Source organism: Parus major, chromosome 7, assembly GCF_001522545.3.
Source record: "Parus major isolate Abel chromosome 7, Parus_major1.1, whole genome shotgun sequence".
Classification (NCBI taxonomy): Eukaryota; Metazoa; Chordata; class Aves; order Passeriformes; family Paridae; genus Parus; species Parus major.
Genome location: NC_031776.1, coordinates 18,149,184 through 18,176,270, shown reverse-complemented (window position 1 = coordinate 18,176,270; position 27,087 = coordinate 18,149,184). Strand labels below are relative to the sequence as shown.

Sequence of the window (27,087 nt, the reverse complement as noted above, 5' to 3'; positions counted from 1 at the left end):
GGCAATGTTTGGAAACACAATTCTAGCTGGACAGCAAGGACCTAAGGAAAAGGGATTAAAAAACATCAGCATCAGAACAAAACAAGTAGGTACAGGAAGAGAAATAAAGAAAATTATGAAACAAATCAGTTTTGTAATTGAACTCACACAAAGGTCTAGATTGCAAGAGCCAAAATTATGTAGCAATAAATGAGGGAATTCCTATGGTTCAAAATTTAACGTAAGAATCTGGAAGAGATGTGGGAATACCTAAAGGTTCTAGACTTGATTATCAATTCTTGAGAATAATGGGGAACACTTAAGGCATACATGCAGAACATTGTAAAAAGATGTTAATTATGCTGAATCTTGATGCTTCTTACACAGCAAGAAATATTCATATTTCAGAATCTCATGTACAGCTGATGTTTTAGAGTTATAACTTCTGTAAACTGAGGGCATTTAGGATTAAACATTTGGATCTTGGACAAGTTGGAACATTTGGAACTTGGACAAGCCTTTTGATGGTCAGATGTGTGTCTAATATTACTATTTGCTGTCTATATTACAATTTGTTGTCACACTTTTTATATAATTCTGTGTACAACAGGGCCATTCACTTAAAAGTTGGGCTCAATGATCCTTCTGGGTCCCTTCCTACTGTGATTCTGTGATTTTACAATTGCTGACAAAAAGAAAAATGGCTTATAATGAATACTTTGTATACTACAGTGTACAAAATTTCAACAAAACAAGTGTGAAATGAAACATTGCTCAGCAAAATTTTAGAGACCTCAGATTCTTTCTAATGCTATGATGGGCTAAACTCAGAAAATGCTTAAGATTTCACATTTTCTACTGACCATCTGAATCAAGGTTTGACATCAGTTATTTTCAGTCTTGATAAAGAATTATCTTGACATAATTTACTAGAATGTGGAGGGTAGGAAAAAAAGTGTCTATAAGATTACAAAGCACAGAGTTCACTGATCAAGAGAATGGTAAAATAAATTACTCTACTTTGACCATGAAGATAATATTTTCACTGGTAGAAACTTGTTAACACTGGTACAGCAGTGGGTAAATAAAGGTGGTGCTGAAAGAGTTTTGCAGAGAAATCCACTGGTCCTCAGTCTTTAAAATTTGCATCTCAAATAAATATGAATATGAATTAAAACAATCTCATTTCTTTATTATTATGTTTTTTAATTAAGAAGATTACTTACAGCATACCTGTTAAATATGGATGGGAATGAATACCATATTTGAAGTGGTACTGGAAGCTGTGGAGTGAGTCAGCCCTTGTTGAAGCTGATGAATAGAGCAGTCCGCTCTCTGTAACACTGAATGGGGCAGGTCTAGTTCTAGCCGTGGTGGAAGAAGCAGAGGATGGTCGTGATGGGCTGGCAAAACGCAGAGAGAGAACTGGTGCAGGAAGCTGAGTGAGGGGGAACCCCCGTCATGTGTTCGCTTGGAAAAAGCATCGACATATCGAGCAAAAGAATAACCTCCCGGTTTTCTGAGATTGTTTGTAAACAAAGAAAGGTGTCTAAGAGAAATACATACATGAAGTTCTTCTCATCAGTCAACCCGAAAAATGAGTATGACCGAACTCAAGTCAAATAGGTACAAAAGGAGAAGCCCAAAGACGGGAGTTCTCTCCCATCCTCACACCTTAAGGGGAAAAATTGCTTTATAAAACCGTTTCCTTCAGCAGGACCCATTTCTCAGAGCACAGACTGAGCTGCGCTCGCAATTCATTGTTTTCCACAATGAACCGAATTCACAGAGGGGACTGAGGCGTTTAGTCCCAGCGATTGTGTTCGCTACGCCCATGTACGCATCGGTTTCATTTCTCTAAAAGCTCACGAAACGTTACCCTTCTCTTCCCCCCGGGCACCTCTCCGGGACCCCCCGGGCCGTGCCCGCCCTGAGGGGCCGGCACGCGCCGCCTCACGGGGCCGAGCGCCGCCCCCGGCGCAGCCCAGTGCGGGGCCGCTGCCGCCTCAGCGCTCGGCCCGGGCGGGCGAGTGGCCGCTGCCCCGGTTCGTCAGCCGTGCCGAGACAGAGAGAACCCTGTCTCTCAGGTGTGCCCAGCTCCCGCCAGGTCTCCGGCCCTGCGGGGCCGCCGGCTGGGGTGGGGGTCGCGCCTCAACCGAGACGGGCTTCGAAATGGCGTTCGCCATTTGCCCTGCAGTCAGTCCTCTAGCGCTCAGAGCCGGGCAGGGGTTGTCACCTCTCTAGTGAGTCGCTGCTGGCAGGGCTTATCACTGCCGCCGGGCGCCTGTCTCGGCCCCAGCAAAGGCTGCACTCAGCACCGCGGATTTAGGAGGGGAAGGGAGGTGGCCTCAGGCCCGCTGAGCTGGGTCCTGGGCTGCCTTGGGGACACGGCTGGCAGCGCTGTTAGGAGCGCTGCTGCTGAGGCTGTGCGGGTACCCCGCCTCCGAGGGGGTGACCAGCTGTACCTGTTTTTCTAAAATCATAGGGAAGGAATGCTCAGGAAAAACAAAAAATCTCCATGATTAAAAATGGCAGAAGATACTACAAGGCAAGAAGTAGGCTTGACCCGGGATTCAGGCCCATCGGGACGAGGCCATGAATAACTGAAGAAAAGTTTCTGTAAGTTCCCGAAATAGATCTGGCTCTAGTGTATAGCATTTCCTTAAGCGACCTATAGTAACTAGTGGACCAAAATATACATTGCAAATACTATGATAACACTTGATAAATTAATTTAAGCAAATCTTCCTCCTGGGTACATACAGGTATGCAATTATTAGGAAAACAAAGGAAAGGTACTGTTACCCGTAGACAGTGCTACACGCAGATTGAGATAAGGCTAACTTAAAATATCTTCCTATTTATTTCTCTGAAGTGATGCATTTATTTTTGTGAATACAAAATGGTTTTTAGTTTTTGTTCATTCATTTTAGTTTAGTTTTCATTTTTAAAAGCTAGGTTTTCTCACTTCATTTGCGCCTTCAATAGCTGCAGTCTGGAACTTCAATTTCATTGCACTGAAAACCAAGGATCAGTGTTTTGAGGTTTTATAGAATTATTAGGTGGAAAATTATGTTCTTGTACAGAAATTTCAGTTAGCATGATGTATAGTAATAGAGGTCGCTGTCATCAAGTTAGATGCAGTTACTGAGTTTTTTTCTGTCAAAAGCAGTAAATTGTATTTTAACCTACTGTGGAGTCTTGTAGAATGTGTTCTGAAAACTGATAAAATCCTTGTTCAAGACCCCTTATATATTTCCAAATTGAATTCCAGCTCATTCTTAATGTCAAACTGTAATGCAGTTAATATTCCAGCTTTATATAATTTAGTTCTTCAAATGTTAATCCAAGTTGGTGTTAATTATTGCCATTGTAGCACAAAAATAAAAATAAAGTTCCCCCAAGTTTTATTCACACAATAAAAATGTGGCTTGAACCAAGCAGAGCTATTTTTCCTTTGGGCTAAGATTTTCATATAGTAATCTGGCTAGGAGTTAAGGTGGATATAGATTTCTAAAAGCCATTTCAGACTCTTTTAAAAATGGAAAGTCAGTTTAAGTGCAAATGGATTGTTTTTGAAACAGGGAAAATGTGAACTTCTGTGTTGATATGTGCTGCTTCATAGTGTTCTGTGGTTAGGAAGCTGTAGGAACATTCTCTGCAGCACTGTTGGTGCACGTTGGAGAGAGGGCCACTGGGTCATTCCTTCCCCAGCGTTATGTGCTGCCCTGTTGATGTAGGTGCTGAGTAAGTGCATTATCCAGTACCATCAAAAATCCTTTATTAGAAGAAATATTGCATCTATGTTACTGACTTTCTAACTGCAGAGAAGAGGGATTTAGTTAGCAGTGCAGTGGCTATTTGGTTGCTTTAAGAGCTTCCAGGACTGGTTTTGCAGTGTTTTTGCCAAATGCTTTCACAATAAAAAGTTCATTGGACAAAGAGAATGATTGTTGCTGTGCTAATGCCCGGAGAGGCTCACTAACAAGGGACTCCTGAGTGCAGGCTTGTCTGGGGAAGAAAAACATTTTGTGTTACAAAGACAGAAGTTACTGTCATTACCAGCCTTCTGGCCACTGAGAAACTTAAAAAGGGCAGTTACGAATCTAGTGCTGATACACTGTGTGCTGCCGTGAGAGTAATCAAAAAGCATTTGTGTATAGGAAGGGGGTTTGAAGTCCAGAAGGTTATCATAATGGTTTGCTTTTGTTCTGCTTAAAGGTTTGGTTGGTGGTTTTTGTTGTTTGGGTTTTTTTTAACCTAGCCCTAGTTTTAAGTTGTCATCGGAACACAGTGAGATACATTCTGTGCCTGTTGCTTCTCTTTCATTAGTTTTTCATTAGTTTTTGCAAACTGACTATCCCTAGAAGTCAATTCTAATGATCCAAGGAAATACAAGGGAGGAGGGCCTATGGATCCCGTAACAGAAAAGGAGAAGGGGGAAAAAAGCCTCATACAAACCTTGAGCATAACTGGACAGGAGAACACTGAAGTTTTTACTAGTCCACACTACAGCTGAACTTCAGTAATGTAGAGCCTGGGAGCAGAAAGATGTCTTGGGTTTGATTGCTGTAGGGAAGGTGGGAATGCTCCGCACCTGCAGGAAGAATCAGCACTTCATTCAGTAGGAAGTTTTCTTTTGTTGTTACTCTTTAATTCCTTTTTGTGAGTTTAACTGAACTGTACTGCAGCAGAATAAACAAGCTGTGATGGGGCTGGCAATCATCTGGGACACAAGTTCAGAATGGCATTTTTTGTAAAGGCTCCTGTATTACAGGTGAAAATATGGAGGAATATTCCTCATAGGGCTAACCTGAGGACCCATTTGCTGTGATGGATGATGTCTCTGCTGTTTGATAAAGCCATGTAGCTCCTAAAATGGAGGGGGGTGATAGGAAAAAGGTAAGGGAGCTGCAGCAGGAGAATCTAAAAAGACAACAGAGTGCACAGTGAGGGTGATGTCACCTGGTGGGGTTACAGTGTGCAGCTGAGGGAAACATCCATTCCTCTGTGGAAATTGGGGTGACTGCTCTTCAGGTAGAAATGGAGATGGAGAAATAAAATGCATGGAATCAATCTTCTGCTAGTTCCCTCTTAACTTGTTCTGCTTTTCATGCATCTTTTCATGTCTCTGCACAGCTCTTGTTTTGGGAGTTGAGCATGTGACATAAATTCCGAGGAAACACAGCGCCACATCAGAAATCTGGAAAATAATTTGAGAAACTTTTGTTGCTTATTTGTGCAAAATTGCTGCAAGGAATTTTTCCCTCTCTGGGAAAGAGAACTTCTCTGAATTATGCATTATTTAAGGGCATAGATGCTTTCCTGTTGCCAAAGCTGAAAAGCTGTATGTCTGTAGCTAGAATGGCACTGCTCTGGGATAAATGACTGGCTGTGTAAGGCTGAGCTTTTTCATCTGAATGCTACACAGTAGAGAAAAGCTCTGCTGAACGCAGCTGAGAATTGTTCTGTGGTAGTGGCATGTGGTGAGGGGGGAGGAAGTTTGACATTTTTCATTCGCTGCTGCTTTGTAAGGAACAAGTCATGGCAGTAGCTTCTTGCTGACTGGTCCTCTTTTTCTCCACCCCTCATCTAGTTTCTTCCTCACATGTGGCCTCTATCCTGCTGTGTGGAGAGGGAGTGCTGATATTGCACATAGAAAAAGGAGACATTTTCAGAACTGCATGTATGAAAACAGTGGACTGAGCTAATTTTACAAGATTTCTTATTAAATATATGAAAATTCAGGAAAATTAATTCATCTCCTGAAGCATGGTAGCATACTGACTGTGGAGAGAGGTGCATTCAATACACTGGGGAGTGTGGAATGTGTTCAGCCCACTTGAAATAATAGCATAGTTTCTGCTATCAGTCTCTTCAGTCAGCTGTTTTCCTAATATTCTGCATGGACATAGGTTATTTTTTTTTGGTTTTGCTTTCAGCTTTCTCACTTTATACACATTTCCAAGAATTTACAAGAAAATTTCATCTCCTTCAGTTTCATGCCACTACTACGGCAGAAATAATAGGGATTTGTTTACCCCTCTAATTCACAGAGCAGTGCTTGCAGTAACCCCTGGAGATTTCTGTAGTAAGCAACCTGAAACACTTGAAAAGGATGTCATTTCCAGAGGGGTTAATCACGGCTGAAAGCTTCAACAATATATTAAGCTGGGCCTTTTGGTGAAAAAAAAAAAAAAAGAAAAAATCTCCTTGTATTTAATCTGAGCTGAATTACTATTCCCACATTGTTTGCCATGGCTGAAAATAATGTATTAAATAGCACGGTTGACTCTGTAAAGCAGATAGTATCTCTGTTAATAAGCATGTACTTCTGCCTTGTGTGTACCTGGAACTAATATTAATCTCTGTAATTCAAGAACTAATTGTCCGTCTTCCTTTGTGTCTAAAAGTGGGAACCAGCCACTTTACTTTTGGCTGCCTGAGATTCAAAGCTGGAGGGAGTTGATATTAAGGTATAAGAAAGAAAGGTGAATTCCAGGTAAGGGGAGGTATTTAAGTAAGGAAGCTAAATCTCTTAGTCCCAGTTTCCCAGGGGCACCATGCAGACAAAGACTTTTCCTGAGTGATGCTCCATTCCAGGCTCCATATACTAGTCCTATTTTCTCATTGTTGTGAATGTTAGTTTAAATGTCCAGCTTTCATGTGGATATTCACATTTGAATACTTAAGAGGAGTCCTGTGTCTCCCACCCCTAGAATCAGGAACCTAACATCTAGATGGAACAGTATGAAGTGCCTGAACAGATAATGTAATTTTCTGAATGCTGTCATGATCATTAGTGTCTGCTTCATGGCATTGAAAGTAATAATAAGAATTCTGCAGAACAGAATACAGGGGAACTAGAAAATTCTCTCTTGAGACAAGAAATTGGTGTCAATATCTCCTTTTGTTCTGTCAAGGTTTCTTACGTTGGTTGGTACTTTCTAGTACTATCAGCAGTATCCAAAGACACAAAGTTATGTAAAAGAAGTCCCAGCCTTTGCCCAGGTATCTGTAACTTTCATTCCTGCCATATTCAAAGTTAATTGGATGACCCAATTTTAAACCTGAAATACAGTATGAACCTAGAGACTGTATCAGTGCAGTTGTAAGTTGCTTGAAGAGCACATCTACAATGTTTGGTACAAAAGCTCGAGGCCAAAACAGTGTTTGGAAGCACATTAGCAGTTAAGGACTGAAAAGAGAGGTGACCAGTGGAATGGGAATGTCTACAACTGCCATATAATAAAAATCATATTTTTCCATTTTACTGGTATGAAGACTGTTGGGGGTTAGGTGTCCCCCTCTTAGTTATGGCTCACCTGTGGAACTTTTACCCGTTAGTTGCGGGGAAAACCTGACTGCGGGTACTTGGTGGGTACTTCAGAAACACAGAGTTCGTCTGGGCCCAGGAGGGGAAGGGGGCAGGAAAACGGGAGGGCAAAGACAGTTTGGTGGCTTCTTCAACTTCGATGAAGGACACTTTGGGCACGGAGCTGTTGCGGTGGAGAGAAGGGAATTTCGCCATCACCCAGACAGAGCTGCTGCTTCTTCTCCTTCTTCCCTCTTTGTTGGTGACCTCACACCCCCTGTCCTGCTGGGACATGTGGCAGTGCCAGGCACCACCACAGAGCTGCTGATACACCTCAGCCACCGGCCCAGGATCTCAGCTCATCCCTGCTGTTCCAGCTGAGTGTTCCTCAGAGCCCTGCAGGAGCACCGGGACTGCCCGCCTGAGGGGGTTTGTGAAGCAAAGCCTCTCCTCCATCCCTTCCCATCTTGGCCGAGAAGGCTGTCACGGGGTCCCTGGTTCTGTTTTCTTGCTAACGCTGTTGTTATTGTTGTTTGTTTGCCTTGTTATACATACTAGTAAAGAACTGTTATGACTATCCCCAAATCTCTGCCTGAGATTTGATTTCAGAATTATAATAATTTGGAGGGAGGGGGTCTACATTTTCGTTCCAAGGGAGGCTCCTGCCCTCCCTAGCAGACACCTGTCTTCCAAAACTGAGACAAGACAGTTTAAGGGACTGTGCTTACCATTCCCCTGCATTACAATAAAACATCATCCTGCTTCTTTACATATGCCATTTAGTGTTCAAAACAGATGAACTGAGCTAAGTTTCCTTTACAAACTAAATCAGACCGTAAGCTTTGTATTTCTGTTTCATTCATCATGTGCTTTTGAGGTCTCCTCAAGTTCTTGTTAATAATTCAGCCTTTGCCTGTTCTAGGTTTATTGCTCAGAGAGACAGTATCTTTTGCTGGGTTGAGCATATGGCTGACAGGAGCTATGTCAGGTAAGGAATGCAACCTTTAGTTTTCCACCTATTCTTTTTTGTTGTTAGTCAGCTTTGGAATAGAATTATAATGCAGTCATGTTTGTAACACCTGCTAGCTTGGGTAGCCTTTTAGTTGGAAATATCTGGAAAAATGCCAAAGATCTCAAGTGTCTTGAATACTGTCAAGCTTTTGCTTATTCTGTTTCTTGTTGCAACAGATGAGAACACGGCCAGTCCTCAAGCAAACTGGATTAGGTAAGAAAGAGTTTTTAAATGTCATCGTCTGTGGCACCCTGGACACAAAAATAAATGTGTTGTTCTGACTCATTTCCACAAAATAGACAAATCCTTATCTCATTCTGTTAACATGTCATAATTGTCTTAGAGATGTTGGCTGTGGACTGTTCCTCTGCTTGGAGCTGTATTCATTAATATTTTTCTTTTATTTTTTCTTTCTCGTATAATGAAGTAAAGCTACTGAGCTGGACAAAATAGCTGATTCCTGATTTCATCTTAATGCCAAGAGCACTGTGAAAGTTATGGAGAATGTGTAAATATAACAGTTACTGACAGTTGTTGTTTTGCAATGAAGCCTTCGTACATTTCTGTAACAGCCCAGCTATACTTGATAGGTGTAATTCTGTTTGTAAACATTCGCTAGGCGTAGAGATGCCCTTGCGATTTTGGGCTTTTTCAGCCCCTTCTCTTTCTACTGCTGTTTAGAAACTACTTGCTGGAGAGATACTTTTGAACTGAGTGGTATGTGGCATGATGAAATACAAATCTCTGTGACTGGTAAAATTCTTAGGTATATTTTTTTGGTAACACTTTAGTCTCACCTCTGAAAAAAAAATCAGCGCTTGGTTTCTACAGTCTTACCTGTTGGCTTCCTTCAAAAGAGTGATTGTTATAAATTTCACCTTAAAGGCTGTTAGTTTTGACTATGAGTTTGTAGTGTTGGTAGTTATGATGTGGGGCAGTGCCTAGAGTATGGGAGGAAGAATAAGCTTTTACAACCTTGATACAATAAGAAAGGATGGATTGTGAAGAGTGTAGCCTGTATTGCTTTCATTATAACTCCTGTCTGAAGAATTGACTCATGGTATACCTTTTCCTGCTTGGGTTCTTTGCCAAAGAAATAAAATGGTAGCTTTTTTTCTCATCAGGATTCATGGCCCTGTCAGTGCCAACCTATTGTGAAATGAAACATGGGGATTTCATTATCAAAAATTTTAAAAAGCAAAACCAAATAATTGAAAATATTAATGCTGTAGGTAACAATGTCCAGCTAAGGATTTGCACATCATAACTGTTATTTAATCTTTTTTTAAAAAGCTCAAAATTCTTGCATGGAATACTTATGTATGTGTATAGTAACATGACTAGCTCTTTTTAAGTTGTTATGATAATGGAGCTAATGGCAAGACAGTTGGCACTGTTGCGCTAAGGTGATCTTCACCCTTGCAAGACAAGATATAGTTAGATTAGCACAATTTTTGCAGAGATACACAGTTATCCATGTGTATAAAAGATTGGACTCCTGTTAGCTAGCAGATGCCTGTGTCCTTGACAAAGCTGTTTTTGCAAGATAGATATATCTATAGAATGCGCAGTGATTTGTAGCATATGCCACAGTTTCTTCTCCTTCTTGTGACTTGAAGACATATAAATATTTTGGGGGCTATGTGGAGGATCTTGTGGAGTGCAGTGATGCAGTGATTATACCTTTACTGGTAAGAGTGCCCAAAGCCCAAGGTGTATCAGATTGTCATAGTACCAAGTAAATCTTCTACTCTATCCTTGACACAGTTCTGGCTCTGTGATGGAGGCTGTACTGAACTTGTAGGTATGCAGTTGTGCCTCACCTTTGCTGCCTTCCCAGCCTTTCCTCTTTTGGAAAAAAAAAGTCCTCACGTTTGGACCCAGGTGTGCAGGTCTCAAATAGAGCTTTTTAACTGCAGTCCTGCATCTCCTTGTTCCAGGTGTTTTATTTTCTACCTGTGGCTTTAAGGAAATTTATTGAAATTAATAGAAATTTATTGCATAACATTTTTTTAGGAGGACTCTGTGTCACTAATAGGCAACATATTGTAAATGTTTTAGTTAAGACTTTATAATAGTCTACAGTGGGGGAGGTTGTTTTACCATGGGCAGCTTAAGTACAGCTGTAAGTTCTAAGCTAAATTGAGATTTGAGATTCATATGGAAATGATGTGTTTTATGTAAAAGTAGATACAAGAAAGTAGAGGCATCTCTGGCGCTTTTTTGTGGATAATAAAGGAATATATAGGAATATTTAAGGAATATTTTCTCCTGGCACTGAAATCTGAAGCAACAGAAAATGCTGCTCAAAACAGTTTGGAAGAGTGCTGTCTCCACTCATTATAATTTCCTGGATAGGTATAGAACTAGAAGAGTGGTCCTGATCCCAAAGATAGTCTTGTCTTTACATTTGACTACCTCTTGGAAAAAGAAAAATCCCATCTATTATTTTGTTTCCTAAGTACTTCCCTGCACAAGCAGAATTTACTGAACTCTTCCAAGTGGAAAGTTTCCTGATTTCTAGTAGTGTTCTCTGCTACTTCTACCCTCAGCTTAGGCTTTGTGCAAATGTGACAGAAAGAGGGAAATGGTTCATGGTGGTTCACTGTAAGAATAATTTGTTCTATTAGTCTTTGGTGGTCAACAGTGTTGAGAGTTCTCATCTCTTCCATGATCTTCCTTCTTCTACTATTCTATGTTATCCAGGCTAGCATGAACAGAAGTGTAGAAATGGTTAATTTGTGCCTGAAAGACAGGACATTTTCAGTAACTCTCTCTCCCCCCCCATCTCTCCCCCACCCTCTCCCTCTTTCTCCTTTTTTTGTTCTTTGTAAGTATGTACAGAATATATACAAAAATTTAACACAAAGTAAGAATTACTATGAACACGAAAAAATAGAAATAGAGAAGTGTGGTGCAGTGATTTTTCAGAGAAAAAGTTGCCTGTAGGATTAAGGTATCCTGAAAGTCAGTTCTCTAAACATACCAAGACTCTGGCTGATGGTAGAAAATTATTTTTGTGCAAATGCTTAGCAGCTCACTGCAGATTTTGCAGAATCTGTCATGCTACTGACACATTTGTTTAAAAAAAAATAAATTTTAAAGCTGTTATTCCATTCAGAAAAAGCAGAAATTGTTGCAAAATTCCCTGTCCTGGTTACTGCATACTTTTTAATGCCTTAAAAAAACCTGGAGGTGTATGGAGAGCAGAAACACTTCTCCTTCAGGATTCTTCACGTTTCTAATCTCTAAATATGTTACTAGACAGTCTAGATGTAACAAATATTCACTTACCTTCTCTCTGCCATGGGACAATCCTGTCACGTTGTAGTATGTCCATACTACTTATTGCTGAGCTATTTGATACATCATTCTGTTTGCTCTACAGAATTGGTATAAAATCTGTCCCAAAAGAAAAAAAAAAATTAAAAGCCTTTTTTTCTGATATTGAAAGAATGCAATATTGCCTTTGACAGCAGTTTTCCTGCATATATGGGAAATAAACTTAGTGCATAAAGCACGAGTGATTGTAAAACATGTATAGTGATATGGCTGTTTTCATATCTCCTGGTGTATTTTTTACACTGTATTTTAAACCTACTGGAAGGATGAATGATAGATGTGATTAATTCCAACTCACTTGAAAGAAGAGGACATGTTTGGTGTGCATCTTGTTGTCTCCACTTGTTCTGTCATTATTTCTGTCAGTTACATGAATTATCTTTATAACTTGTATTTAGCCTGTGAAATGGATATAAAGACCTGTCAGACTACCTTTTCCAATACGTTTTCTTCTGCAGAAACAAACCTAACATAAATGTCATCTGTGGTATAAGCAACTGTAGCAGGTGGAGCATTGAATTAATGGCTCTGAGAGGCAAGCCAGGAGTCATGATGAGATAAATAGAGTAGATATAGTACATAAATTGAAAAACTTCCTATGATTAAAAATGAATTCAAGGGAAAAGAGTGTATCTTCAAAATTTAAGATTATTTAAAAATCACTTTCTCTTTTTTACTTTTGGAGAATTGTTTAAAATCATTTGCAACTATGTTAATGGGGAAAATTCCCCATTTGTTAAATTAAGGGGATATTTTTCAGCTGTTGATCTTACGTTGTTTTGAACACTTTATAAATACCAAAAGGTAAGCAATTTGCTTATAAGCTATATCTAGTATGATGCCTCATGGTTTGTGGCAAGACACTGTCTTAGTGAAAAATTATAAAACTAAACTGATTGCTGTATGAAAACCCATGTATATTGTCATCAAATGAGGAGGAAGGACTGGTGTTAGAGCAAGTGACTTGAATTTAATAACTGCTGTTACGTAGGAAAGTGATGTTACTGCAACTCCCTTGCTGATGTTTGTTTTATAGCTTCAGATGCAGTTTATATGCTGGCAGAAGATTTGGAGGCTGTGCAAAAGTCAGCTAACAATAAACTAAAAAGAATATGTGGATGATTCATGTAAGGTTAAGTTGCTTCTTATTAGTGATAGCTTGACCTCTTTTCAGTTTCAAGAGTGAAGGTCTGTGGTTACTGACTGTAATAACAGATACTGTAATACTGAGAAACTAAATGATTTAGTAGTTGGGCAAAAGGTGGTAATGTGGTGATTTCTGATGGCTTAAGGTTGCTCAGCTGAGAACTTCACAGAATTCAGCAGCACTCCTGAGAAAACATATTTGGTTTCATGTTTCCTCACAGCAACACACTAGCTGCTGTGGAAAGAACACCTCTTGACCACTCTGCCAGAAGGCTTTTGGAATAGAAAATTCATCCACTGTCTGAGCTGGAAAGCGAGTTCTCTTTGTGACAAGTTGAAAAACTAGGGATGAAATATACAAGTAACATCTGAGAACGCAATTTTGTGTACTTGTTAAATCAGATAAAGTGCATTTCCTGGAAACAGATGTGGTGAGGAACAGAAGGCATCCCCCTTCTTAAAATACGGTGATCTTTCCACATGTTAAAATTCTGTGTCCAGGGGCACATCATTTGCTATCTGATTAGTTCCATGAGAACAGAAATGTAAAAAGCAACATTTCAGCCTTCAAGGCTATACTGTGGACAAGAAGGCTGCAATGATGGCATTTCTTCAAGGTGTGGTTCTTGATAAAGCTGTCTTAAAGTTTTATTGTATTTGCCTCCACATGCTGTAGTGTAGCTTTCATTCTTTATTTAATCTGATTTTTCCTGATCTTAATGATACATCTGGAAAGATGTGGAAAACATAGTGGTAGTGTGAAGTTTTAATGGTGAAAACTTCTGTAAGTTTTGGGTGGTGCACGCATATAAACTTTGTTTTTCTACCTGAAATATGGAGTCATCTTTTAAAGTAAATTTTAAATATCTCTAGTACTGTGTTGTATGGGAAGAAGAAATTATTGAGAGTGCTTCAGGAGACATTCAGAATTAAATGAATGAAGGATCTTTGCTAGTCCTTTAGACTGACAGAAGTGAGAAGCCTGTATTCCTCGTTATTAAAGTCTTGATGACAAATGACTATGAATATTTCATTAGGCAGAAGAATACTTTGTTAGCGTTCAAACTTGGCCTTACTCTTGCATGAATTCCAGAGACATACAAATCAGAATAATTTTATCATTTGTGGCAAAGACTAATTTTGTTAAATAATGCATACTGAATTGCTGGGATTCTATGGGAGCTGTTTTTTAATAGAAGAAAGAAAATTATTAAATTTGAAACTAGGTTTTGGGAGAAAGAAATTTTTAAAAGCTGTCCCTGAAATAAGGTTCTACTTTACAATATGGTTTTCTGTGTAATTAAATATTGGTTATCTGAATAATTACTTAACTAAAACCAGAATATCCTTATGGCCTCAAATGCTTGCTTATTCTGTGTGAAGGAGGAAAAGGAAAAGAAAAAGAAAAAAATACAAAAAGGAGTTTGCTTGCCTTAAAATATTTGCATAATAAGTTCCACACTACATTCCTTTTTGTTTCAATGAGCGTTTTCTATTGAAACGGTGTTAACATAAGAAATGGACAATAAACATGTGCTTAAGAGTCTGTGAACCCTAACATTTATAACCAGGTAATGCTGTAGCATGTGCATCTTTATTTGTCTTCCTTTTTAGAAGGTGAAAATAGTGATCATGAGAAAAATTTATCTGGCTCATGTGTTTATCAGCCTATTTGATCTCACTGGTTTTGTGTCTTGATACACACATCTGTAGATCTGCAGGTCTCGCTACTCTTTGGTTTGAAAAGTTTACAAGCTTTTGCATGTTTTGAGGGAGACTAACAGAAAAAAGCCTCGAGTAAAGTACCAGTAGGCATTCTGCCACGTGGGGTGGGCTGGGCTGCCCTGTGAGCCAGGAGCCATGGATGCCAGTGAGGCATCAGGCCTGTGGCCACACTGAGCATAGGGGATCCTGTCAGGAGCCCAGGCAGGCATGGGGTCAGGCCTAGGGATGGCAGCCAGTCAGCTGACAATGCACGAACAGCCAGGCTGGTCTGGAGGAACAAGGCAGACTCAAGGTCTGTTGAGAAGTTCAAGTCCATGGGTTAGTGCCTGGGTCTGAATGAGTGAGGTGCATGCTTAGGCAGAGACATGGCTGTATGATAGCCTGGACAGGGACAAGGATGATGTCCTCTACTTAAGTGCAGTTTCCAAGAGAAATAAATGCCCTGACACTGCAAGCTTTTGCAAAATATCTGGACATTATTCTCAGCTCATTGTTATAGTTGATAGGCAGTTTTACATGCCGATCTTGCTTCAGTTAGAGCTTACATGCCTGTCTGCTGCAAGTCTGTTTTCTCTTAATGTTTTGGATTCATGAACACCTTAATTATATCAAAGTAAAGGCCACTCAAGACTGGAGTCATTCTGCCATGGATGACTTCAGCTGCTGACACAATCTAATTGCCTTGTCAATGATTAATTCTGGATTTTGCAGTATTTTCTTTAAGTTCTCTACCAATGACCTGCTTAAATTTTAAACTTGCATGATTGTCTCTTCATCTTTTGACAGTTACATTTTTAAAGTGTTTTCTTTGTACATGTAGTGAAATTCAAATGTGTAATGGATTTTGTTTTTATGTGGAGTACCATATGGTTTCCAATTTTGTGACATTGCAATGAAATTCCTGTACTGTACTTCCTTTCTATGTCTGAATTACAAATACATCAACTGTTTTAGAATCTGTCATCTGAAAGATTTTTTTCTTCCTTTTTCATTGACAATCAGTAGTTGAAAGTACAGAATGAACTGTGGTTTAAATCTCCTCGTTTTTTTCTCTTCCCTTTTTTTCCTGGACTCTAGGAGGCCTGTGAATAATTTCTGAAATCACTGTAGATTTGAGGTGCTTGAAAGTTATTGTTCAGAGAACAAGTCCAGCAGAACGTAGCTTTCGCTAACCTGTCACTGTCACATGGGTTGGGTTTTTTCCCCTAAAGCTGAGATATGAATTTTCAGTTTCAAAATCATTATTCATTTGTGGCTGACCTTTCTCAGTACTGAGGAGAGGAAAGCAGCATGCATAGTCTGTAATGTTATTTCCTAATGTTTGCAGTCATACCTTTGCTGTCAAACTCATGAAGGTAGCGTTTCCCCTGTTTCTGGACTGAATTAGGCGAGAGATCTGTAGTTTTACCTTGGAAATGCTTTGTTTGTTTTTGAAGCATCCTTCAAAAATAGGATTGCATGCTAAACACTAACTTCAGCAACATTCATTATTATCAAATGCAGCTTCTGTTAACTCATTTAACTGTGAGACACAGCTTGATCCCATTTATGTGTCTGCTTGAAGGATGGTTGTGAACTTAAAATATGACAAATGTATAAAAAGTAAATGTTACCATTTAGAGAGGCTTTTTTTACTGAGGTTTGGCCATTTTCCAGCTAATATTATGCTTCACAATGAACTAATAGGTTGTGAGAAGTTGAGCCAAGTGTGAATAATCAAGTGTTGTTATGCGGTAGGTGAGACTTTTCACATGAGACCTAAAGCAGTCAGCTTCTCCAGAAGATGGAAAGCAATTATTTGATGAACAAACAGATTGCAAACCTTGATAAACTTCATTGTCTTACTATGAATGAAGTAAATAAACTCATTTTATAGCTGTTTATGTTGATCTGGTTTAGGTACGGGGTGATATCAGTACAGCCAACTAACTTGAAGAGATTTGTGCCTCGCAATCCATAGGTGGTACTGAACTACTTTCAGGCAGTCAGCAACCCGAAGTATTTCTTAGATGCTGTAAATATAGTGGAGTTGCAAAGGTTGGATAGTGGAGTTGCACAAACCAATAACTCATTGTCTAAGAAGAGATATTTCCATTGCTGAAGAGGAATCTGGTGTGCTAGTGAAAGGCCCAGGGACTGCAAGGGAGTATGATTAGAGGATGTAACCGCACATTTTATAAATTGGGAGAACAGATATGGAGAAAAGTGAAACTTTTTTTCTGGAATACACACCAAAATAGTCTATCTTGATACCTTAGCCCATTGCTGTACCATGCTTTCAGGGGCAGGTTTTGTCTACATCCTGTTGCTTCCCACATAGTGGTTGTCTTCACTAACGTAAAAGTTGAGCAGACTGTTAGGTCCCCATGCCTCTGATATAACATCCCATTGTAGAATTACTTCAGTTTTCATTAGGGAGCTAACTGGACATAGAAATATTTATGACTATCTCAAATGTCTATTACTACAGGAAATAAATAATTCATTATAGAGAATTACCTTTGTACAATTGATACCATGAGGATATAAATCTGATATGGCAATTTCCAAAAACGCAGCACAATATATTGTTTTTGCTGGAACACCCTCAAATGAATAACTTGTTGATGCAACCATTGTTTTTCTAAGCTGGGTAACAAACCTTCCATTATATGAAGAGTAGTGATGGGAGAAAGTCCATTTACAGAAATGTGAGTATAGTAAAAGTTTACTGACAGCTGGAACAATTCAAGGAATCTATATACAATATGTAATTTCTGGTGACATTGGGAAGGGTTTTGTGTAAATCTGTCAGACTAAAAGCATCATTTTGATTTTGTTGGCATGGTTTTATTTGCCTTATTTGTTATGCTTCTGCTTCTGTAGATTGGTTGAAATAAACTTTTCACCTGCCAAATGGTAGGGGAAAAAAGAATAAAAGGAAAACAAAGAGAAAAAATTAAATTTTGGTGACTGAGTGGCATTAAATAAAGGAATGAATACTTTGTGTGACAAATCAATTATCAAACTTTAAAGTGGGAGGCTGGACTTCAGTTGGTCACATAGTGTGCTTGAACCAAGCGAGGCAGGCCAGCAAGATTAAAGGAAGGAGATTCTTATCAGCCATTTTGAAGGAAAATCAGCCTCTCTTTTCACAGAAAGCCAGCATGCTGCAGAGATCAGGAGGAAGGACTTAGAAAAGAAGAGCAAATGTGTTTCAGGGTAAATGACACAAGCTTGAAGTAAGAGACTGGGGACTCCTGGTTGTAGTGAGAAGCTGAAAGAGTTTGAGATGTCAGGAAGCTGAGACTGAAGTCAAAACAAGATGTCTTTTGGTTTTACTCTTTATTTATGTTCCTTGCAATAGCCGACGTAAAGGGGTTTTCAGAAACCCTGTTAATTCTGTGCATATATTTATTTCACCTCACACATATCTTTAAATATCTTTAAAAAAAGGTATTTACAAATACTCTTGCTGTGGAGCTAAGAGAGGGTTTCAAGGCATGGGAGAACAAGCTGCCAGCATGCCTCTGTGGCTGAGATAGTCTACAAAGTCCCATGTCTGACAAGAGAGACCAAAATGTACATGCTTTGAGCTTCAAGGGACACTTAAAGCAAACCATAGTGCTGCCTCTGCACTGTTACCTGGCAACAGTTGATGAGGCTTCTGAGAGGGCTGTTGCAGTGGGACGTTGCTGTAATGTGCAGAGAGCTGTAGCTTGGTATGTCTGTGCAGGACACACCTTTCAATACAAGGTGTTACTGTTGAAAGGTACTAGTTTGTCCAATTTTTAAATAGAACCTAAAGCGTATATAAAATACGATTTCTGCAGTACAGGAGGTGAGTTCTAGTCAAGAGTTTCTCTTAAGTTCTCCAAACTCCTCAGATTTTATTTGAAATGTTGTCTTTATTTGTAATGCTGTCTTGTAAAAGGAGCATCCTTATCACACATCACTCACACCATATAAAGATATCCTTCTTAACTGGATCATGTCAGGTTCTGTTTTGCTTGTCATGCTTTTATAGTGCTTCAAAATTTGTTCTTTTAGCAGGTATTCTCTGCTTGAACAGTAAGTTAGGAGCTGGGGCTGTTTGCAAAGGGTATCCTTCCTAAAGGGGAAATGACCCACTGTCATATGAAGTGATATGATAGAAAATGGCTGAAGGTGAAGCATTGTTAAAAATGGAATACAGTAGATCCTGTTTCATATTGCCTGTACAATCATCTACTTTTAGTCTACCTTAACCAATAGTTTGGTGCTGCTTGTGGTGGTGACATACAACCATTTTATCTATTCTCTTTTTCTGTTTTTCAGAATGATACCACAAAATGCTTTTTTCTTTTGAGTTTTGAAACCCCACAGTATTGAACACAGAGCTGAACAGTATGTATAAAAGAAAACTAAATTGGTGCTAATGACCCAGTGTATGATACAGCATTCTTACCTGTCATATTTTCCCTTTGTAAATTAAGTTCAGGCATTCTCTTAAGTTTCTTCCAGACCATCTGCAGCAGCCCAAGAGTTAATCTGAGAGAAAGGCCAGTTTGGTATTTTATTCTGTGTCTAAATTCTATTCTGAAAGTTCGTGGGCAGTTTTGTTGTTGTTATTAAATTGTTTCTCCTCAAGATCACAACTCTTGGAGGTATTAATCTCCTTCAAATCCCCATAATCAGTAGGAGTTGAAATTGATTAGTGCTTCTCAGTGTGAAATAGCTGACAGGAGCAAGCTCTAAGAATTTTTGCTCTTGTCGGTATTGGCATTTATTGTTTCTCCTGGAGTGCTTGTTTCTTTTCACTTAATGGGATAGCTGAGTACTTGGGTGATATGTTTTTGTATTAGTTGACTTCAGGCCTAAATGTCAATTGTGTAGACTTGTATGATAAAGATAAATCAGATATTTCTTATTGATGACCATACATCAGAATGTGTAGTAAAGTTGATCAAGGTCTAAATTACTCTTCAAATTTATAAGGCCAGACATTGTACTGGTTTTATATCTGAGAGAACTGGAATACTGTAGCAATATTGTTTGCTATTCCCAATGTAGAAATGCATAAGCCAGGAAGATAAGAAGAGGTTCACCAGTAGTTATATCAGTTTGTTAAGACACTATTCTTCTTGCTTTATGTTAATATTAACAAATAGTAAGGTCTCTTTTGAGTTCAGATCAGGAAAAAAAAAGTTTGTTTTGGTACTTCCTGTAGATTAAGGCATCATTTAATAACATACACAGGTATAACAGCTCTGAGATGCTTCTGTGTTTATCACCACCTGCTGTTTTTTATCTGTACTTCCAAAACCCTAACTGTTTTTCAAGTTCACTGTGAGCAGCAGTGGATACTGGCATAGTCCAGCCAGTCACTGATGCTTTAGACAGTCACAGAATCACAGAATATGCTGAGTTGGAAAGGACCCACAAGGATTGCTGAATCCAGCTCCTGGCCCTCCAGAGCACTATCCCCAAGAGTCACACCATGTGCCTGGGAGCATTGTCCAAATGCTTCTTGAACTCTGTCAAGCTTAATGCTGTGACCACTTCCATGGGAAGTCTGACCACCCTTTAGGTGAAGGACCTTTTCTTGATGTCCAGCCTAAACGTCCCCTAGCACAACTTTAGGCCATTCCCTTGGGTCTTGTCACTGATCACCAGAGAGAAGAGATTAGTGCTGTCCCTCCTCTTCCCTTCACAAGGAAGTTGTTAGAGGTCTCCCCTCAGTCTCCTGTTCTCCAGACTGAACAGGCCAAGAGACCTCATACCTCATCATACAGCTCATCCTACAGCTCATCATAGAGCTCATCATACAGCTTCCCTTCAAGGCCTTCATCATCTTTGTTGTGCTTCTTTGGACACTTCTCTATAGTTTTAATGCCTTATATTTTGGTGGCCAAAACTGCACATAATATTCAAGGTGAGGCTGCCCCAGAGCAGAGCAGGGCGAGCCAATCCCTCCCTTGCCCAGCTGTGATGCTGCCCCCCAGGACACAGCTGGCCCTCCTGGCTGCCAGGGCTGCTGACTCACATTCAACTCACCAGTGACCAGGACCCCCAGGTCCCTCTCTGTGGCACTGCTCTCCAGCACCTCATTCCCCGGTCTGTCCGTACATCCAGGCTTGCCCAATCCCAGGTGCAGAACCTGGCATTTTCCCTTGCTGAACTTTATATGGTTGGTGTTGCCCAGCCCTCTAATTTGTTGACATCTTTCTTCAGGGCCTCCCTGCCTTTGAGGGAGTCAACAGCTCTTCGCAGTTTTGCATCATCTGTGGCTTGCTTAGTATCCGAGTCCTGCCTCTTTTCTGGGAAGACATCAAGCCAATTGCTTGGTGGTTTTGCCTTGGTCTTTGTTACAGTATTAAATTTACTGGCTATAGACCCAGAAAACATAACCCAAATTTTACATTTATAATTTATTAAACTTAATTCTTTAGAGATTCTTTTAATAACTGCTCATTGAAGATAGCTGCTGAAGTAAGTTTAAAATAATGGATTCTCTCTCATATGCCTATTATTATTTTTGAAGCCTGTTAGAGAGAAATTATGCAAATTGGTGTCATGCTAGGCTACTGCACGCCTGCTGGTAATGCATAACAACTAGCTCACTGATGAAAATGCTTCATCTTAAGCAAGAAGTCATTGTTAGTGCTAAGAGAGATTCTTCATATCATGATTAATAGTTTATTATTTTTCTTATGGATAAAAGAGAGTATCTCTTCTTACTAAAAATCTGCATTAGAATAAAACAGCTGTAAAATAAATACTGGAGGATTATGGTGGCAGAATTATGATGGATTGCATTATACAATTAAGGTATATTGTGAAACAATAGGCAGATCCCTTCAAAATAATAAGTTAGTTATTGCTCACTCTCTGTGAATGATGAAGTGGCTTTAATTCTTCAGCTCCTGCTTGTAAAAGACTTGATAAATAGATCAAGCTCAGTATTAATTAGTGTCACAATGATCTTTAGCATTAACGAAGCGAATATGCTAGGATTGAACCAATTTATTTGTAGCTCCATGACCGCATCCTAAGCTAACAGACTCTACACACACTACTGTTGTCTAATACTGGGCACGAGAAGGAGTACATGGAACACACAGTTCTGTGCAGGATTGGCTAAAACAAGCTCTCCCTGTGAGGAAGCTATCTTGGTACTGAAGAATTCTGATACGCTTAGCAGGACAGAAATCCAATATAAGATAAGCTGGTTTCAGAAAATAGGTCACTAATGTAAGGTTGCAATTACTTTATTCCAAAGTTTATCCTACATCTGTCTTAGATTTCTTCTTCCTTGTCCATACACAAAGCTTATCAAACTTTCTGATTAAAACTGCAGTGAAGAGCCTGGTTTTGGTATGTGGGTCATCATACTGTTGCAGCCCTTCATCCTTTCTTTTTAGCACTAATAAATGTATATTGTTTGCCCTGTTACGTTGCTACCAAAGGGAGCAGAGAAAACCTCAGGTATTGATTTTTCACACATGGGGAGTGCACCTGGTAGTCACCTGTTTTACCACCTGTAGTTTGTAACTGAATGGGCTCATGGGATTATAAGATTTATTTTAGAGCTGAGTTCACAGCTTGAGGTGGAACTGATGTGTTAGCTGTTATTCCTTTTTCACTGCTTTAGTGTATTTTGCTTGTTGCAGTTCTATTTCAGTAGCTAATATTTCTGTAATAGGAATGTCACTGATCAGAACTGATTGTTTGAGTTCTTAACAGGCTTTCAGATATTTGGATCTGGTCTTGGAAAATAATTTCTGCTTAATAATATTTAATTAATTTAATAATCATGCTAACTGACTAGGTACATAATTTTGCAGCATTTGGTCCGTGGCCTTGAAGACATGGAACTGATTAATTAGCAGTCAAATACATGAAATGTATGTAGCTCTGTGTGAATGATCAGGGACTTTATTTTCAGCAGTACTCAAAATTTAAATAGAAGTTTTTTTTATTTCTGTTTTCTTAGCAAGATACTCTTTACCTCACAGGATGACTCTCAAAAATACTTGGTTTACCATGTGCAGGAAATGATGTTTTGCAATAATTTGATTCTCAGCAAAGCATTTGGTCTTTCATCACTGAATATAATTTTCTGTGTTAGTCCCAGTTACTTTCTTAAATGCACCATGCCTACCAGAAAACCTTGGAAGTGTAATTTTCTGTTAATAATACATTTTTATAATTCTGTGACAACAAAAGAAAAATATATTTTTTGCATACTGGCAAGAAGTGCAGATTTGCTACACTAGTCATCTCTGTTAATTATGCACTCTGCATATGCTTTGACCATTTTTTTCCTTAGCTTTCAATGTCAACAGTGATGTTAGGATATTTATGTTGAACCTGAGTAAAACAGTCTTGAGGTTTTTTGAGAAATCCTTTCTCACAGAAGATTGTATGCAGACTTTACCAGGAAGTAGAAATCCCCCAAATAAAAAAGTTCTTACAGTTTTCATAAAAGACTTAGGCTAGAGGAATTGGTCCCCTCTGAGGAGTGGTATAGGTCGAATTTTGTTCTTGATACATTCTGATTTGGTTGTTTTCCCTATGTGCTAACAGTGGCAGCTGCTGCAGATACTTTCTTTTGGAGATACCAGAGAAGAGAAACAATGAAAGTTATTATGATAGTATCTTGGGTAAAAGATGCAGACTGATCAAATTAATTAGTTTACCTCATAAAACAAGTTGCTTTTTAGCTTTCTTAGTTTTGTGAATTACTTTTTAAAAATCTTTTCATTCTAGTTAGATTTCAGCTGTTGCGCATATTCAGTTAAAGAAATTCAAGTATGAAGACCAGAATAAAGCATATTGTATCTATAAAATCCTTTGGAAATGAGTGGGATTGGATAATTCTAATAGAGATTTGATTGTTAATATAATATCATTGACATGAGTTAAAATTAGATAGAAGAATCAAAGCACCAAGAAACTTTCTGAAGTATTACAGAATATTTACAGGAAAAAAAGATGGCATGACTAGACTTTACCTTCACCTTTAAGACCTTCCTACTCTAGAAAATCCCAGGTGCTGCTTGTTCTGTTCTTGATTCTACAGTAGATTGAGGGAGTGTTTAATTTATCTTAAAGTGTATGACCCCATTCTGTTCATGTTAAGCAGATCTCTTTAAGACCATTACTGCACTGCTGGCACATATCATCCATTTAGAAAATGGCTTGAGGTGAAGCAAACTGTATAGCTGTTGTACCCACATGAAGATGACTTGGAGCCATGGGTCTGTGGTAAGAGGGAAGCAACTTCAGAATTAATTTCTGGGAAGCAGAAGAAATCTGACTTTTATGGGAGATGCAGTTGTGAAGGATCCAAGATGCAATGTTACCTGTACCCCATAAAAGATGGAAGTGTATCAAGAGTGTTGTGGCATTTGGGAGTCACAGAATGAGGTGCTAAAGAGTTCTGGAGTAAAATAACTTTGTGACTCAGCAGTGAAGTTGGGAGTGCTTCCTGATCTGACACAGCCAGGCTGAAAAACTGAAAATGCGCATCCAATTAGAAGATTGTAGGGGAGCTGGTCAGGGCCAAGCTGTACTTTAAGTTTGCCTTCATACATCCTGGATCTATCTGTTTATGAAACTGGCTGATCAGGATGATATATTCACCCCTGCCCCAAGTAGTTTGATTTATATGGACAATACAAAAATGATCAAACATTATTGGACAAAGGTTAATGTTGTTCCCATAAATATAAGGGTCCAATAACAGTTTACTGACAAACATTTATAACACAATACATGATTATGCAATGAATCTAAATTAAAAAATGTACTGGATTATCTGGACTAGGCACATGCATCTTTCCTACCATACATTTTCCAGGATATGGAAATTGAGAGTTTTCTGGTTTTGATTCAAATATTTGATCCAAGAATTTGAGTTAAGGTTATGTTAAAAGTACCTTCAATTCAGAACTGACTTAAGGAGTGGTGGTGTAAAATTTTTACCATTTGAAAAAAGTGTTCTTTGTTCTCTTTATTTCTAGAGAACTGGGTAACATTTAGATGCTGCCATGCTGGTCAGTAGCTGGTTTTTGGTCAGGTTATTAGGGTTAATACTAGGAATGTGGTCATGATTCGTACTGTGATGAACTGGAAGCATAGACAAGACAAGGGAGCAAATAATCACAGTCACCATCGAGATGGCATCCAGACACAATCCATTGCCACTGGTTATCACTCAGCTCTGACCCTAGGGCTAATACGACAAGTCTAAAAGCCTAGAGTGTCTAGTCCATCCATACAAAGGAACCAAAAGAAAAGAAAATAATGAAGATGCTCCTGAATTTAAAGGACTTTATGTAGACAAAGAGAGTGTATGTAAGCACAAATAATAAAAACTTCAAGAAGTTTAAGTTAGAACATGTGGAAAGGGAGAACATGTTTCCCACTCGTGTTCTGTTTCCAATTTTGAACACCCAGGGTTGATTTCATGGCTGGTATATTCAAGCAAGACTTGTTCTGTGAACAGAATTTAGCTGGAATGTTCTTGGGGATCTACTTTTCATCTATAAATAACAACAGTTCTATTCTGGTTGTCCTGTTTTGTCCCTTATGTTTGCCTAGTGAAAATACGTGATCAGCTAAAGTATGGTTCTTTCTTTGTAAGTTTTGTAGCATCAATAATAGCTTTTGAACATGCTTTTATCCTTCTCCTTCATCTTCTTCCATCACTAGCTTTTATCCCTAAAAAAACTACCCACAGCACATTCTGTAGTCTCTCTTTCTGAGTCCAACTGAGAACAGTTACAGTATGGTGTCTTGATGGATTTTGTTTGGTATGCTTCATTTCAAGATATTGACATTCTCTTTGTTTTAACCTAGCCAGTGAGAAATAGCAGGAAGAGAATAGCAGAGGATGCAGTTCTGACTATTGATTTTCTTGTGCCTTTTGTTGGTTGATTAATTTCTCTAACAATTGCTTCTGAGCTAGCCATCTGTGTGTGATCACTACTAGCCAGTATAGGGTCTGTCATGGCTAGGTGAGGCCGTAGCTGGTACTGTCAACTTCACCTTCTGAATATTTCCACCAAGGAGTTATAATTTAGTGTGGGACCAATACTGAGTCCTCTTTAAATAGTGAAATACCTTACTTTTGAATATGTCATTCCTACTCGTCCACAGTGTTTGTAAATGCCAGAAGTGCATAAGCCAGCTGTTTCACAAGAGAGACAAGAGTGCTAAGACAAATGAAACATTGCAAAAAGGAGACCTGTCCATGAGTTATTTGTATGGAAGCAGTATTTTCACTACTTTCACTAGCATTGGTTGGCATTGCTATCATGTCCCTACCAGCTATAGGAGAACTCAAAACTGTCTAGTACTGTGTATCATGACTGTTACAATGCACCAGGGTGAAGTGAGACTCTTAATAATTCTAAGATCTCTACAGAGGATGCATCTTGCTGTAAGCTAGAAGAGGGTGCAGTTTGGAATGCAGAAGGGAATCACTCTTGTGTAGGAGTTGAGTGAGGCAGTAGTGAAAATAGAAGAATAATTGTAAAGCTATTTCTCTGGCTTATGAGTCCCTTTTCTTCCTATAATTTTTGAAGAGGAGAGCTGTGATAATAAATTTGTGAGAAAAAGTTGCTGATTTCATTCCAGATGTAATTATTTCATTAACAAAATCCGCATGCTCTATATAGAGTTTGGATATTTTTGTTTAGGTAAATATCACAATAGAGCTTCTGGGACACAATGTATTTTTCTAGATGGCTTTTCTGAGGCTTTTTAGAGCCATGGAATATAGTTGAAAGGCTGTGGTTCAGAGATGTAAAATTGATTTGCGCGTGTCTGTAATCTATACTTGTTTTATGATATCTTATATACATAATACATGCAGTCTGTTTATCATGGGGATACTGTTGAGGGATGATAATATGCAGTCGTTGATTCTAACGTTGATATTAGAGAGAAATATTTTCTTTAAAAGTAGAAAAATGTTGCTTGCACATTTGTCTGGCATGCCTGACCTGATTTAATTTGTTCTGATGGTAAAGGTTTATAAAATATAAGAAGTCAGGTGTTATGAGAGAATTGTGAAATTTACTTTGATGGGGAATATCTCTTTTCATGGATAAAAGAAAGAAACAGTATCAGTGGCTGTCTTCTTAAATTAGGACAATATTTGATTTCTTTATCATAAGATGCCTTCTCTAGTACTGAGTTACTTAGGGCTTCGCACTGTATGTATGTCTGCTTTATTTTCCAGGAAGCCATTGTATGGATTGTTTCAATATAATGCCAGTATGATTGGACTAGAATCATTAGCCGATCCCTCAGATACCTGGGAAATTATAGAGACTATTGGGAAAGGCACTTATGGTAAAGTCTATAAGGTTGCTAATAAGAAAGATGGAAGCTTGGCAGCAGTAAAGATTCTGGATCCTGTCAATGTAAGTAAAAAGTGTTAAATTTTAACTTCAATGTGAATTTAAAAGAATTCTTAGAGTTGAAATATAAATCAAATGTTTAAGATGTTGAGAACATCCAGAAGGGAACAGTTTTACAGAATCCACTTACAGAAGGAGTTTAGTACCAGCAACTGAATGATGTCTTAGAATTTCAT

At 38.8% G+C, this 27,087-nt stretch overlaps 1 protein-coding gene across 7 annotated transcripts in view; it reads left to right on the top strand.

The window, feature by feature from the left end:
• Positions 1 to 1,980: 1,980 nt before the first annotated feature.
• The window catches only part of MYO3B (myosin IIIB), a 207,186-nt gene continuing 182,079 nt past the window's right edge, over positions 1,981 to 27,087 (top strand). For 6 of the 7 annotated variants that reach the window (XR_002001994.1, XR_002001995.1, XR_002001996.1 and 3 more), the window contains exons 1-5: positions 1,981 to 2,066; positions 2,465 to 2,598; positions 8,217 to 8,282; positions 8,483 to 8,519; positions 26,731 to 26,914. Coding sequence is in view for 4 of the 7 variants with exons in the window: in XM_019007566.2 (XP_018863111.1) it covers positions 8,276 to 8,282; positions 8,483 to 8,519; positions 26,731 to 26,914 (228 nt within the window). In the remaining 3 variants the exon portion in view is untranslated. Of the gene's footprint in view, positions 2,067 to 2,129; positions 2,599 to 8,216; positions 8,283 to 8,482; positions 8,520 to 26,730; positions 26,915 to 27,087 lie in introns of those variants that run through there. The other variant, XM_019007565.2, reaches the window with a different exon arrangement.